This window comes from Sitophilus oryzae, unplaced genomic scaffold (genome assembly GCF_002938485.1).
Source record: "Sitophilus oryzae breed Bouriz unplaced genomic scaffold, Soryzae_2.0 scaffold_684_pilon_pilon, whole genome shotgun sequence".
Classification (NCBI taxonomy): Eukaryota; Metazoa; Arthropoda; class Insecta; order Coleoptera; family Curculionidae; genus Sitophilus; species Sitophilus oryzae.
The window spans coordinates 1,995,434-2,012,444 of NW_022147289.1; the positions used below are offsets into that span (position 1 = coordinate 1,995,434).

The window sequence follows — 17,011 nt, forward strand, 5'->3', positions numbered from 1 at the left end:
CTACCACCTTAATCTCCAGCGCGAAATTTAAATTCCAGTTAGTCAGCACGGCGCCGAATATGTCCATGGTTGGCAACAATGAATTTAAAAATCGCGCCCTCGATTACGTAACTAAAAGTTTAATTGATATTAAATATAAGTATTATCGCCTGTTTTACATAGTGGCCATAGATAAAAAGTTTTACAGAAAGATGAGAAAAATGATAAAATGGAAAACTTACGACTCTCGTCTGGACTTTCCATCGAATCACCGTTGAGATGCATCCTGCTGGGTCTGTATCTTGCGTCCACCATAAGAACAAAAAGGAAATCACATCTCAGGAAGCACACCTAGAACAACAAACCGTTGCGTGAACAATTACGTAACATTTTCCTGGTTGCTTAATTTATTCATAAACATTAACGCTAAGTAAATTCATAATTGAATTAGCAGTACACGCGGCCTTGCTCATTAATATCTATGCGATTTTACAGTTTATGGTTTTTATCGTAATACTGTACGGGGGTAAACTAATAAGTACCAGTATTAGTCAATACGGAAGTTTTTATTATTTGTCTTATTAATTGTCTCTATAGTAGTCTAGTATAGTTTTCTCTATAGTAGTCTAGTCTATCTAGATTCGGCTACAGGATTAGTAAAGTAAGTAAAATCTATTTTTTACACACAGGATATTTGTGAATGCGGGAATACACAGGTAGATGAAAAAAGTGAGTTGATCGGGATGATTTTTTTAAATCGAACACCCTGTAGGTATATAATTGCATTTTTGGTTTCTTTTCAGATCGCTTTACATAATTCTAAGATATGAGAAAATATATTTCGATAATTTCAGAGATATTAATAAATAAATAAAAAAATATATTTTTTTCAACCTTCCTTAAAGAAATTATTACAAATACAAGAACTGTCCTGAAATCAAAACTATATTACCTTTCCTCAAAACTACTTTTTAATGGACCCCCGTATAATGCACATGCCTTATTCAATTAACTCTAACGTTTCAATGTTATAAAAACCACATAATTAATACATTAAGTGAAAATACGTTAAAGTCAATGGGCTGCAAAAGAAAAATGGTTCGAACGGTAACTTATACACCGAATGGATTGATCACAATTAGGATTGATCATTAATAATAAATATTTGGGTCACGCAATGGTATATACGCACGCATTCCCGCATATGGCGTCTACCACGTAACTATACAGAGTGTTCAAGTAAAATGTAGATTTTTATTTCAAGTAAAATGTAGTTTTATTTACTTTTTGACTTAATACTGAAGTCTATTTTGTAGTCTCTTTCAATCTAACATATCATATTTCAACTATTGACATTTTTGCTTAAAAAAATTGTATTTTAAATTTCAATCTAGAGTGCCATGATTGTGTTAAAAATACTAATTTTTAATCAAGGAGCCTTGGAAAAATAGATTTGATTGTCTAATGTTTTTAGTGTCTTGTCCTGGCCGGTTAAAAGATGCCTAAATCGTATTTTTAATCATAGGTATCTCATTTTTTAATGGAAAGATGATGGCTTATTAGCATATTTGGAAAAAGCATTTTTTACGAATAATTTGGTACCACACACTTTGTGAACCGCATGTTACAATTTTAAATAAACTATATGAGAAAATGTAGAAAGTTGACATAGGAAATGTCAATTCTATTCACAGTATCATATTCTATCGAATAAAGCTTTGAATAAGAAGACTAAGGAAGGAGCATATCAAAAATCTTAGGTCCACCGCGATGGGCCTTAAATATGGCCGACTTAAATTCCGGTTTATCAGTGCCGTTCTAATTTTATTTAAAAAATGTAAAACTATATGATGTAGGGTAGACGTGGGGTAGACTCAATAATTTTTTTTTATTTTACATTGTGAATAAATGTTGGTAGTTATTAAAATTGTTATAAAAATATAAAATTCTAATAAAAATAGATATGTTATAATAATTATTTATAACCATAAACATCCGATACGCTACTGAAGCGGGTAAGTTAAATTGACGTATCTAAATTCTTTGACATCTAATCTTTGACAAGTAGTATTTACCACTACTACTAAAAGCAAAAATGCAAGAAAAAAGATATAATTAGTTAATTTAAGTGAATTTCATAAATGATCGGTTTACTACACGTATGTATATTATATAGTCACCTACTAGCGAAACGTTGTTTCATTATTTCACTCGATTTTTGCCGAGATCTACCGCACGCTACACAACCAACTATTTTAGAGTCTTTTTCGATAAATCGCGATAGTGTCAATGAAAATCTGATGAGTGTCGTTAATTTAAGTTCTGCCACAATTTCCATCTAGATTTACTGCCTTTTAACAAATATCGGTAGTAGAATAAATAATAAATAACATAAAATAAGTTCCGTAAAGACTGACAAATCCACAAAGTTTCAAATCAAATTCAAATGTGTCAAATGAATCGTCAAACAGAACTGTCAAGGATCCCCACCCTAGAGTCCTTTTTCCGCCCACCATGCATGAATACATGGATAGCATTATGCTCCTTCCTTAGTCTTCTTATTCAAAGAAATAAAGTAACAAAATACCGAGGGTGCTATTTAAAAATCAAAAGTTGTCATTTCTGGTGAAACAGGAAGTGACCGAAAACAATTGAATACGTCAATCAATTCTAATTTGTGTCATATACTAACATACCAAATCTCGATTTTTTGATTTGAAAAAAATAAAAAAGTTATAGAGGTTAGCCACTTTTTAAACGCACCAAAAAAAAATCTTTTAGTTTCTAACTATTTTCTAATAAAAGAATGAAAGAGCACAATTACTCACAATCTTACAAAAACTGTTTTATCATATTTTCCATGTAAGAATTCATGTTGAAGTTCTTCACCTCTATACATGAAAGGAATATAAACTTTAGTAACAATATTTCTTGTACCTACAGGTTACTCTTTACACTGACTAGACTACTTCCTGTCCTTTACAGTTCACTTATTTGGATCAAACGTATGCACATTCCATACCTAAAAGCTAAAACAATAATTGGTCCCGCTATTGTTGCAGCAAGAAAGTAATTGCAAAAAAATTAATTGCCTCTGACAATTTTCGCAAGTAATCCTATTCAATTAAGGAAGGATACACGGATCATTATTCAATCAAGTTCAAACAATTATCGTGTTTTATACTGGCCACATTTTTTTAAAGAAATTTCTATTTTTTATTGCATTTTAAATTTGCTCGGCCTCAGATTCTTAAAGTACGTCATTAATGATCTTTGAATGAAAATATATATTTTAAAGAAGGAGCATATCAATAATCTTGGATCGCACGCGATGGGAAACTAATATGGCCGACTTAACTTCCGGTTCATCAGTGCCAAATACAAACATGACCAAAATTATTGCATATAACGATATTTTTATTTTATTTTGGACCTAATATGATTCTTTTTATATTTTTGACATATTGGCTTACTACACGACTAACTAATAAAAAATTAAAAATCTAAGTGCAACTAGGCTGTTATTATAATTTTATTTCATAATGGGTGAAAATCAACAAAAACAAATTTTATTTTAAACAGAAAATATTGAAAACAATTTTAATTATTTCTCACAGCTAATAGTTTGTATTGCCTCCTCGACCCTCAATGCAAGCTGTGAGACGACGTGGCATGCTCTCAATTAAGTTGTCCAGAAGATGTTGAGGAATGGCTTCCCATGTTTCGCGCGCAGCAATTTTCAATTGATTTAAGGTACGAGGGGATCATTCCTGTATGGCGTTTTATCATGTCCCAAGCATGCTCGATCACATTCATATCTGAAGACATCGGTGGCTACCACAGTTTGCTGGGGACACCGGGACACGGGGTTGAGCTGCATTCAAGCGTGCTCGTCTTCCAGATGCTGTTTCATCACTAAACATGACGAAATTCTAATTAGGTCCATTTGCTCTCATCTCCTCAGCCCATTGTAGTCGCGTAATTTTGCGTAACTTCCTTTTATGTAACTTCCACAAGCCCTCTCACAGGGCATTTCGTAGACAAGTTTATTTTGTCACCGCGCTTCCCAGACGCGCATATCGTTTAGGCGGTCAAAAAGAAAGTTTTCAACTTTGCAATTTAAACATTTCAAAGGATTAATTAGATTGTCAGTAGCTTTTTCTATTTCTTAGCTCTAGAAACTTCCCCTAGGAGATGCAAGACCTTGTCGTTGGTGGGGAAGCTCCTGGTCAGGTGCTGGGGGGAATCCCCCCTAGCACTTGGCTTGGTCTAAGAAGCATCTCACTCATCGTCTTGTCCCTGACTGTAGTGTCGTGGCCAGGGAATTGCACCAAGACATAACGATACCGGGCGGGGCTACGGACAGCCTCAACCTTGGGGCACCCCATTGTATTTTACCCCTTACTTCTACATGCGGGGCTCTGTAGAAGTGGACCGACTGTCTCTAGCGACACATGGGTACACTATGAGATCTGGTAATAATAGTAATAAAAACATCACCGGTGAAGCTGTGGGGAAACCCCCTAGCAACACTGGGAACAGTAACAATGAAAGTTCCAAGGGGCCAAACCCAAAGAGAACTACAGGAGAGGTGGCTGACACTTGCGTGAGACCACCTCCTCCAAGGGTCGGGAGCCTACCTCCTACCTCTAAACCCAACAGGCGACACAAGCTACCGTTTCGTCTACCCGGCTTGGGTCGTAGCCCCTCGACTGTGAAGGACACGGGTCTCCGTAGGAAGTCCTGGGACTGTATGATGAGTTATAACTCAAGAAAGGGGGATACGATAGATCTTTAAGGTCGCAGAGATTAACCCCCCTCCCACTTATTCTAAATTCTAAATTCTAGCTCTAGAAAGAGATAATTAAAATCTGTTGATAATCGGAGTAATAGAAGAGAAGATTATTGTCATTATTGAATATTTCAGATTCGACGATTATTCGGCATTTTTGTTTTGTGGTTGAAATCCAGACAAAACGTTTCCTTTAAAGGTAAGTTTTATCTCGGTAATTATTTTAACATACCTAATAGTAATAGTGAGTGCACATAATACTCACCTGTTCACTCCCAACTAAGTTAGATAAAAAAGATATTGAAGATTGCATTGCAGCCTTGAGTTGGGCAAGGAGTATGGAATTAAATAAATTTTTATGTTCCTAAACGGTATTTTATTTATAGGTTTTAATTCTTTAAAGTCTAATAATAAATTTTCGTTGTCAACAAAATAATCTAAAAAAACTACGAAAATTCGGTTCAAATATACAAATTTTAAACTTTTGGCGCCAGTATATAGGTATGAATGCGACCTACTATATCGATAATGCGCTCATAGTTCTGGTTAGACGCCAAAGGCCGCGCCACTAACACAGTCTTCAAAACTTAACGTTGATCGGTCTCTCTCACTTTAGTTATTAGTGTTCTCTCTGACAAAAACAATAAACATTTTATAAGTGTGGTGATAAGGATCCAAAATCAATGCTAAAATTGCTGTAAACCGTTACTGTCTTATTCAAACGCGAATATACCCAATAAAAATAAAGCTATTGCAATGAATGAAAAAACAAACTCTTAATAAAAGATATACCTAGATGATAAATTTTTTAAAATTCTTGCTTTGTTAACATATTCCACAGGGTGTTTCAAATTTTCACCAAAATATCAACATTTTGTTTTCCCTCGTATAATTGACAGATGAAAACTTTCATTTTTTATTTAGAAAGAGATATTAAAAAATCAAATAATCCAGCTACAAATTGCTTAAAACCCCATCAAATACGGCCGAGTAGAACAAAATATAAAATAAAACTTTAAAATACATGAAAATTTTTAAATGTCAGTTTTCCGTGACGGCGAGTGTAAAAAAATTGCAAAACCTACTTGATTTTTTCTTGGCACCCCACTTAAAATTAATTTTAGGATTAGTATTCTTCTTCACAGTTTGTTATTTAGACTTTAAAATCCTTCGTTTTATCTATACACTGATCGACTTTCAAGAGAAATTCCGTGGCAAATCAAGAAACAATGGCCCCCAATTGCCTTGCTGACTCATTCGCGTTTATTCCATTTTTGGGTGACTGGAGGTCGGTGACATATACTGGGCCAGCCAATAAATAATGCCTATAAAACAAAAAACTAAAAATACGTAGAATATTCCATCGCCTCTATTTAAAGAACACTCTATACAATTAAGTCTACGGTCATTGGCGCGTAGCATATGGCAGATAGAAACCCTACAATGGGGTTCTTTTTATTCCTCTATTTCCTGTCACCTGTCAGTTCAGTTGTACCTGCATGTGCACCTTTTTGTTTTCTTTGTTTTCAGAGGATACACAGGGCTAGACAGTAAGGTAAAATTATTACCTCCTAACGTAGAATATTTGGTTCAATAAATTTACAAAATATGTTATATGATTGTTATGAAAACACTAATAAATAAATAAATAACGTCTTTATTTTTTACTCGGCGAAATTCAGCAGAGCTGTTAAGTTAACCGAGCATATAAAAAAAGTAAATAATATAATACATTCTTAAAAAATAACATTCAAAGAAAAAAGAATTAGTAAGAAAAATGAAAATTAACAATATACTTTAGATAAAGAAAAATCAACAACTTAATAAGTTAAAGCAAAAACAGTAAAAAATGAAAATTGTTCCGTAAAGGATACAAGAATTAATAAATCAAATTATTGTGTAATTCTATATCCGCTCAACATATAAGTTTTTAATTTTGTTTTGAAAGTGAACGTCTTTAAATCAAGGGAGTATAGATTCAAGTTGGAATTGTACATCTTGGTTGCCAGGTAGGAGAAAGAACGCTGATATAGCGCCGTGCGATGTTTGGGAATTTCCATATTATTACACTGCCTTATAGCATAGTTAGAGTATCGAAATTTAAGTTTATTAGTTAAATACTCAGGAAAACCATTCCGCAAAATTCTGTGTAAAAACATGCAAAATGTAACTTTTGTCTGTCTTCAATATTTAGCCAATTCAACATATCTAGTTTATATGTAACATGGTCTCTCGATCTTAATCCGTATATTAAGCGAATACATGAATTCTGTACTTTCTGTAACTGTCTCTTAGATTTTTGATCGAGACAAGGCCCGTAAACAAAATTACAATAATTGGACTGTGATAATACAAGAGCCTCACATAATTGCTTTTTTAATTTATAGTTTAGAAAATCTTTGTTTTTGTATAGGTTTCTTAAGGAGATGAACGATGCCCTGACCACTTTACTCACTTGAGATCTAAACCTCAACTGCGAGTCAAATATAAGTCCTAAATATTTTGATTCCCTTTCTACGGAGATAATCGAATCAGACATTTTTATTTTTCATGTTCTGGGCCGCCCAGTTATTATTTGGTCCGAAGTAAACGATTACTGACTTTGTCGGATTAGTTTTAACCCGTTCTTGCTGGAATAAGTGTATATTTTTTCTAAACACTGTTCAACTTTGTTCTGGGCTTCGTATGCTTCTGATTTTCTAAAACTTAAATGTAATTGGGTATCGTCGGCATATCTATGCATTTTGCAGTGGTTATCGTCCACTGCTATGTCCATGGTGTATATAATAAAAAGTAACGGACCGAGAATGGATCCCTGAGGAACGCCCTTAGTAGTAAACTTTGCCTCCGATTGATTACCATTCATCGAAACAAATTGGGACCTATCAACTAAATAGCTGTGAAAGAAATTAACAGCAGCCACAGAGAACCCGTAATACCCAAACAAGCAACATGTGGTCCAACGCGTCAAATGCCTTACTATAATCCAGCATTATCAAAGCAGAAGTTCGGCCTTCATCAGCTGCAGATATAATGTCGTCAAGCACACTTAATAACACAGAAGCTGCGCTATATCCCTTTCGAAAGTCTGACCGAGTGGGCGGTATAAGGTTCGAATCGTTCAGATAACTAACAAGTTGTATGTATATCGCCTTTTCAAATATCTTTGACAAGGTAGGTAAAAGGCTTATGGGTCTTAAATCTGAAAAACTACCAGGATTATTTATTTTAGGAATAGGCGTTACAGTAGCTACCTTCCATTGAGTCGGATAAACTCTGGAAGTTATACATTCATTAAATATGTGGGCTAGAAAAGGAATAATCACTGGAGAGCACAACTTAATCATTTGTAGGGATAACCCATCAAAGCCACAAGAATTTGATTTTAAATTAGATATAGCATTCAACACATCAACTTCCAGTATAGTTCTAAATTGAAAAACATGATTCGAGCCCCGGCCATTTTCGTATTTTTTTACTATGTCAGAATCGACAGTCAGTGCTAGCTTATTAATGGAGTCCAGAAAGAAGTCATTAATAGAATTTGGATTACATAAATGCTTGGGAAGAGTTCTGCTGGTTTTAGCCTTGCGGTAAATATTCATACCGTTCAGACTTTTCCACAGAACTCTTCTATCAGTCGACTTACAAATATACTCCAGGTACGACCTTTTCTCATTTCGAACGGCTTGGGTGAAAATATTTCTCATATTTTTATAAGCTGCCCAGTCACATTCCTTTCTTGTTTTTTTGTACTTAGACATCAGTTTATTACGTTCTTTCTTCATAATCCTTAAGACATCAGTAAACCATGGAGCCTTTTGCTTGGTAATCCGTACAGTGCACAGCGGCGCATGGCGGTCAAACAATTGTCTTACTTTATCAGTAAGCAGCGTTACTTTATTTTCCACATTCGGTTCCTATCGAATTTTTTTTTAAAGCATTTTTTTACGAATACATAATTTGATACTACACACTTGGTATTTCGAGAATAATATACCGGATGTTGCATCGTCGAGCGGGACATAGGAAATCCCATGTAAATTTTAATGGGGTCAATTATTGGCTTCCCTAATTATTTTAGAGAATAATTCTATTTAGGTTTATTGAAGAGCACTAAAACCCACATTCAAAAGAATAACTTTAGATATTTTTGATTAGCCCGTTTACGAGTTATCGCCGATTTCTTTTTAAATATTTCTCCTTTCTTATGGCCCTGTATTTACTTATGAGCACCAGTCAAGGTAAAAAGATAACAGATAACTGTCAAATGAAGCTGTCATTTCAGAAACTTATCTATTTAGTGCTTTATTTGGTGCTTTATTATTATTATTAAAAACTCATACCTACATCGAAAATATTAGCCATGAATCACTACCGAAGAAAAAGTATTGACGATTAAATGGAATTATCAAGGAAATAGTTATCAAAAGGTGTCGGACATGTTTGCTGCTCTGTATCCGAATAGACCGATACCTGGAAAATCTACAATCGCAAGGAATATCCAGAGATTTGAGACCAAAGGTACCCTAATAAATAACTGCAGATGTGAAGCAAGGCAGGAACAAAGAGAAGATGCAAGAAATGATACCGACTTGGAAGTTTTATTGTGCGTGGAAGAGAACGATGGAAAGATCAGCACAAAGAAACTTGAGGATGAAATAGGAATAGATCACACTACAGCGTTTCGAATTTTGAAACGACATAAATACTATTCCTTCAAATATGAAAAGCACCAAGAGCTACGAGATGGGGACGAAATACGGCGGCAGGCGTTTTGTTTTGATATTATGGAAAGAGCAAACACGGATAGGGAATTTTTAAAAAACATATGTTTCACTGACGAATGCACGTTTACCTTAAATAATGAACCCAATGTTCAAAATTATCGACATTGGAACAAAGAAAACCAAAACAGGTTTGTCGAAACAAGTACGCAATATCCACAGAAAGTAAATGTTTGGGCAGGGATATTCGGACACAATCGGGCCATTATTTCTTACGCGAAATTTAAATGCAGAATATTATTTGGAACTACTCGAAAATCATATTTTACCTACTTTACATGATGTCGCTAGGGAAAATCAGGAAGTTTGGTACCAAATGGATGACTGCCCAGCACATAGTACCCTGGCTGTTCGGAAATATTTAGACAATAGTTTTAACGGAAACGTTATTGGCCTAAATCATACAGTAAATTGGCCAGCATGGTCTCCTGATATTTTGCCAAATGATTTCTTTCTCTGGGGCCATTTAAAAAAAAGGATATACAAGGATAAAAAATACCCAAATCTAGACGAGTTAAAAAATGCTATTTCTGCCGAATACAATAGAATTTCAGTTTACCAACTAGCGAATGTAAGAAGAGAATTTTATGATCTCCTGGGTTATTGTCTAGCAGTCGATGGAGAAATATTTGAACATCTTAAATCCTAATAAAGTTCTAACAATTTAATCGTATCTAAATTAATAAGTTATTGAATATTGTAATAATACTATAATTAACCTTGTAATTGATTACTTTATTTTACTTTAATTCATATTAATTTGTATTTATAAATACATCTTTAAGATTTCCGATGTAGGAATGAATTTTCAATAATAATAAAGCACTAAATAGGTAAATTTCTGAAATGACAACTTCATTTGACAGTTATCTTTTACCTTGACTGGTGCTCATAAGTAAATATAGGGCCATAAGAAAGGAGAAATATTTAAAAAGATATCGGCGATAACTTGTAAACGAGCTAATCAAAAATATCTAAAGTTATTCTTTTGAATGTGGGTTTTAGTGCTCTTCAATAAACTTAAATAGAATTATTCTCTAAAATAATTAGGAAAGCCAATAATTGACCCCATGTCCTATGTCCCGTCCGACGATGCAACACCCGGTATACCTTATCAAATAAATACATAATTTTATATATTTTAACAGCCTGAGGATATTTAGTTTATTATTCAAAGATCCCTGATATAACGAATGACTTAATATGCATAATGAAATATTCATGATATTGCATAAGACTGAAGGATTATAAATAAGATTCACATTAGATATGGTATAAGAGTTTAGTTAGAAATTAGAGAAGCCTCTTGCAGACCGTAACCAATAATTTCTGTAGTTTGGTCCACTCAATACGTCGGAGATCTTCCTCTTGGTCATTTGCCACTAATCTTCCCTTCCATGATGAATTTTTCAGTCCACCTGTTTTTCTTGAAATGTTCCCAAAGTACCTAAGGTATGAATGGTTTATTTCGGTTGAATGTCTTGTGGTAACTTTCAACTTAGAATTGAGACATTGGTCCGATATTATCTACATGAAATTCGCAGAATTCTTCTGTAGGCCCACACTTCGAAAGCATCTATGGTTCTTCTTACAAATTTTCAGGATCCAGGTGCATAAGTAGCGATAGGAACGTGACTAAAAATTTATTTGGTATGAACTGTATCTAGGTAGGTACGTAGGTTTCTTGTAAATGATCTTAAGTCGACAGGCTGTGTAATTAATAGGCTGTTGTGTGTACTAAATTTTCTTGTTAGCTCTTCAAATATTTCCAGTAAACCTCTACTGGAAAAAAATAATAATGTTATAAATTGACTAGCTCCTCTTCGTGTATGTAACATATCCTATGCCATTTATATTATACGTTTTTTTTTCATTATTTAGACGTTTTTCAAAAAAAAAAATATTGCGTGTTTACGTGACTTAGCAATGAAGGTTTTTTTTAAATGCCTACCATGCAATTTCGCGAAAGCTGCAAAACTTTATGGAAATTTCGCCTAAAAATAGAATTTAATTTCAATTAACCCGCCGATTGGTTTAGATAAGTGTAGCAATAAATTCCAAATTGCAATCAAATTATTCTACTACATACATCGATTCAGTTTTATCGAATGGCATAGATGTTGCTTAAATCCATATATTAAACTATCTGAAATTAGCGTTTTAGCGTATTCTACATTTTCGCTTAAAAATCCTATTTTAAATTTCAATCTAGCTGTGTTAGAAACACTAATTTTTAATCAAGGAACTTTGGAAAAATAGATTTGATATTCTAATGTTTTTAGAGTCTTGTCATGGCTTGTTAAAAGATGCCCAAATGGTATTTTTAATCATATCTCAATTTTTTCAAGTGGAACGAGGGTGGTTCATTAGCATTTGGAAAAAGGATTTTTTACGAATAATTTGGTACCATACACTTAGTATTTTGGATCAAATTTTCGTTATGAATCGCATGTTAGAATTTCAAATAAACTATATCTGAAAATGTCAAAAGTTACGATATGATGTGTAATTCTGTTCAGAGTGTCATTTTGTATCGAATAAAGTACAAAAATACCGAGGGTGCCATTTAAAAATCAAAAGTTATACTAATTGCCGACGAAACAGGAAGCGATAGAAAACAACTAAATACGCCAATCAATCCTAATTTATGTCATATACTAACATGCCAAATCCAGTTTTTTATCTGAAGAAATAAAAAAGTTATAGGGGTGAGCCACTTTTGAGACACCCGGTATATATTGTAAAAAATTACATTATAAGTACCATATTATATCAAACCAGATTGATCTAAGAGAGTGAGATGGATTAGTCATAAGGTGTGCTGGCCGGTAATGACCGCGGCAGATTGGTAATTTATCTCGTAAAATAGCCAATCCAGTGATATTTAACCAACAGAAGGTCGAAGAAACTGAATAGCAAAAAAACTGGTCCTATTGCGGCATCTGGTTAGTAAGAAAAATACAGACAGTGTCACAAATACTACGATGTAAAGGTTCAATTACCAAGTGGAAGAAATAGAGAGTTATAGGCACTGAAAGAAGCAAATATTAGATCTAAAAAAATTGAGATTTTTTCAAATGTCACAAAAGTATTAGTTTTTGCGACGTGATTGACAATACAAAAATGTCATTTTAACGCCTAGTTATAAAAGTAAAGCTCTTGGTAAAGCATTTATACTATGAAAATCCCTTTTTTGGTTACTATAGCAGAGGATGTTCCAAAGTTTCATCAAAATATCAATATTTTATAATGTCGTATAACAGAGAAATAGAAATTTTTAATTTTAAATTTAGAAGGAACCAAAAAAGAAAAATAACTCAGCAATTCATTTTTTTTAATACCACCAAAATCGGCCCACTAGAACGAAATTTATTGAACTTTACGTTACAAGAAAATTTTAAGGTGTCGAATTATCAAATTTCAAACACAATCCAAAGAGACTCTGCATATAAATGTTTCAGAATAGCGTCATTGTTCTATTTAGACATGTCGTGGTATTTATGAAAATTAGATCCTGAACATGCAATCTGCATACTAATTTTGAAAATTTAGTTTGCTAAAGTGCTGGCAAATTTCTCTCTACGGGCTATACGTGACTTGTAAGTCTATACAATGGTCCTTCGTTATCCTTTTTGGTATTGGCAGGATGATGATGTCAAAAGGACGGAAGTATACGTCAGTTTTTAATTAGAATCTTTTTAGAATAGTATTAAACTAACATTAAACCTTTGAATAAAAATATGAAGGAAGAAACATATCAACAAAAGTGGAGTGCGATTGGGTATTAATATGGCTGAATTATAAACTCCGGTTTATCAGTGCCATTCTAATTTTATTTAAAAGTAATAAAAATATAATGTAGGGTTGTAGACTCAAAAATTTGTTGGTTTTGCCTTGTCAAAAATCTTCGGATTGTCATGGTTTCTTTTGGCAGACCATTGTTTCCTCAATGAACACCTCAGTAGATTGAAGCAACAACGGCGAATGCAGATTCTGTAGGGAAAATGGGGAAACACCAGAACACTTCATCTTCGAGTGCGCCGAAACGACAACCATTCGAGCCATAAACTTTAGTAAGACTGATATCGGAGATGGAGAACTAACCTCCGTAAACCGTCTCAGATACTTTCTTTTGGCAAAGCCCTGAGACTATGATGAGTTATAACTCAAGAAAGGGGGGTACAAGAGATCAATTACAGTGAGATTCTGTAAACATATTTTCTTTCTAGTGACTCATCAATCGGCTAACAATATAATAAGCTAGGCAAGAAATTTCTTCAGGAATTTCTTGCTACGGGGCTTACAGAATCTCATTGCTGTATTATTTAGTTCCTCTACTTGTGAAAATTATTTCCTTATTTATATCGACTTTTGACCGAGCTATACAGGGTGGTCCGAATTGTATTCCGGAAACTTCAGCAGCATATTCTGCAGATAAAAATAAGTAAAAAAGTTCTTATAAATGTATGTCCTAAAAGGGGTGCTCATTTTGCTCGATAATACCCTTGAAGTAACGTTTCATTTGATGAAATTTATTCGGGGAGTTTTTTGATATGAGAAATTTGATTTTGATGTCAATATGACTTTTACTTGTAGAGGGCGCCACCTACATATTTTTAACTGGTTTGAAGAGTAATAACTTTTCGTCCGTACCTGTATAAAACTACTAAGTAAAAAATTATACATTTACTATGTTTTTAGCGTAAAAAAGGTCTCTTAATAAAAATCGCTACGAATAATAGTTCTCGAGATATTTGAAATCAAAATTATCAATACCTGTCATTATTCACATAAATTAAACATGTTGACTAAATAATTAATAGACTTAAACCATAAATTTTAAATGTTTTTCTGCCAAATCATCATCACTCAAATTTATCATATCAGTCAAATAACTATCCACTCAGCATATTTATTTTTGTCAATAATGACATGTATTGACTCATAACGATTTTTACCAAGAGCTATGTTTTACGTAAAAAATTACGAAAATATATATTTTTTCACTCAGTAGTTCTATGCAGGTAAGGACAAAAAGTTATTGCTGTTTAAAACAGTTAAAACACATGTAAGTGGCGCCCCCTACAAATAGGAGACATAATGACATCAAAATCAAATTTCTCATGTCAAAATACTATGGTCTCATGACACCAATTTTCATCCAAATGTTGACTTTACTTCAGAAATTATTTGGAAAAAAACGAAATAAAAATGAAACTTCTACACCCTGTATCTCCGAAACTAAGCATTTTAGGGCATACATTTATAAGAAGTTTTTAACTTCTTTTTATCTGCAGAATATGCTACCGAAGTTTCCGGAATTCAGTTCGGACCACCCTGTATATTTATGTATATACGCTCAATAGCCGAATTCGGGCAATGACCGAAAAAAATACGCAAATCTAGTTTTGAGCAAGGAATATTTCCCAAAACCCGAAAAATTAATTTTATTCGATTATTTTTTTGTTTATAGTGTGATTTGATTGCATTGGTTTCACTCTTTTTGGTTGAACTGGTTTAGTTATTTGGCGAGTTGGTTAGCGTGGTTATTTGGAGGGTGTTAATTCATCGGTTAGTTGGTTTTTCGGGTTTGGGAAATATTCCTTGCTCAAAACTAGATTGGCGTTTTTTTTTTCGGGCATTGCCCGAATTCGACTATTGAGCATAACGGTCGGACGGGACATAGGAAATTGTCGGACGGGACATAGGAAATATAGACCATGTAAATTTTAATGGGGTCAATTATTGACTTCCCTAATCCTTTAAGAGAATAATTCTATTTAGGTTTATTGAAGAGCACTAAAACCCACATTCAAAAGAATAACTTTAGATATTTTTGATTAGCTCGTTTACGAGTTATCGCCGATTTCTTTTTAAATATTTCTTCTTTCTTATGGCCCTGTATTTACTTATGAGCACCAGTCAAGGTAAAAGATAACTGTCAAATGAAGTTGTCATTTCAGAAATTTATCTATTTTGCTTTGCGACTTTTCTGGAATTTGCAGTTATGTCACTTGTTAATTTCAGTTCTGAAACAATATCTATCTATAACACAGATAACATATAATACACCCGGTATCTGCGTATACATATAAACGATACTAATTAAACTTTTAATTACGTAATCGAGGGCGCGATATTTAAATTTATTATTGCCAACTATAGACATATTCAGCGCCGGGCTGACTAACTGAAATTTAAATTTCCCGCTGGTGATTCAGGTGGTAGCTCTGCTGTAAAAATGCCAAGTTGCCACATATATTTATTTTTTTTTCTTGATTTTATCATTGTGCATTATCATTTGTTTTGACACTTTAGTTTTGTATTAGGAGTTTTTGGTTTAAATGAATTGTGTGGTGATAATTTAAGCTTAAATTTCTTTAATAACCTGCAGTCGAACATTGTTCTTTTTAGAACCTCTTGTAGTGAGAAGTGGTACAAGATAGCCTAATAGCCAATGCGCCAATGCAAAAACTTATCGCAACCTTATTAGAATATTTTGAACTTGAATGCGGTAGTAATGGCGCTTTATGTCCCTTAAGTGCTGTTAAGGAGATGAGTTTTGTTGATGTAAATAATAACTGTTTATATAGTTACAATTAATTTATTTTTGTTTCTTAAAATATTTTGATTAATAGAAAATATGTAAAAGTGGGCAACGCTGTACAGGTCAATCTTAATCACGTGACTAAAAGTTTATTTGGTGTGATCTATAGATCTAGAACGTCATACATATTACGTATAGCATTATATTTGGATAATATTAGAGTTTCTAATGCATACATATGGACACCATTACACTTCATTATTCATTAATTTTTTAATTCAAAGACCTAGGTGATTGAAACTACAGTTTCGATACACTAACACAATTTTATGCTTAATAACTTAAATCGTTCGATTAATACTGCTCCCATTGCACTAATGATTTATATCAAGAAAACTTGATTTATTAAACAGCTGACGTTGTTATTAGATATTTAAACGAGCACGTAACGAGCATGTAACTGTAATAAACACGATGATGAGTAGCATCTCTTTCCTCGTGCTTATGTCAATTCAACGGAACGTTATAAAACGACGTTTTAACTAGTACTATAATTATCTCACGTGCTTCAACTATATCCTCCCGTTTTTCTCGCCATAATTGTTCTTAAACAGAATAATAACGAAGGTACTAAGAATGGAAGATAGAATTGATTAGTTTTTCAAGCTAATGAAAAAAAACACTGCTTTTATAATTACCGTTAACGAACTAGCTAGTTGTTCCCACGTATACCTATACCGGGGCGTCTCAAAAGTGGCTCACCCCTATAACTTTTTTATTTTTCCAGATAAAACATAGAAATGATTACAGCTTTTGATTTTTAAATGGCACCCTCGGTATTTTTTTTTACTTTATTTGATACAAAATGACAAGCTGAATAGAATGACGTATCACATGTCAACTTTT

At 33.4% G+C, this 17,011-nt stretch overlaps 1 protein-coding gene across 1 annotated transcript in view; it reads right to left on the reverse strand.

The window, feature by feature from the left end:
* The window catches only part of LOC115888162 (echinoderm microtubule-associated protein-like 2), a 196,265-nt gene that overhangs the window by 114,134 nt on the left and 65,120 nt on the right, over window positions 1-17,011 (reverse strand). Inside the window, exon 2 of the mRNA XM_030907766.1 lies at window positions 222-330. Coding sequence (XP_030763626.1) covers window positions 222-294 — 73 coding nt within the window. The 5' untranslated portion in view covers window positions 295-330. The remainder of the gene's footprint in view (window positions 1-221; window positions 331-17,011) is intronic.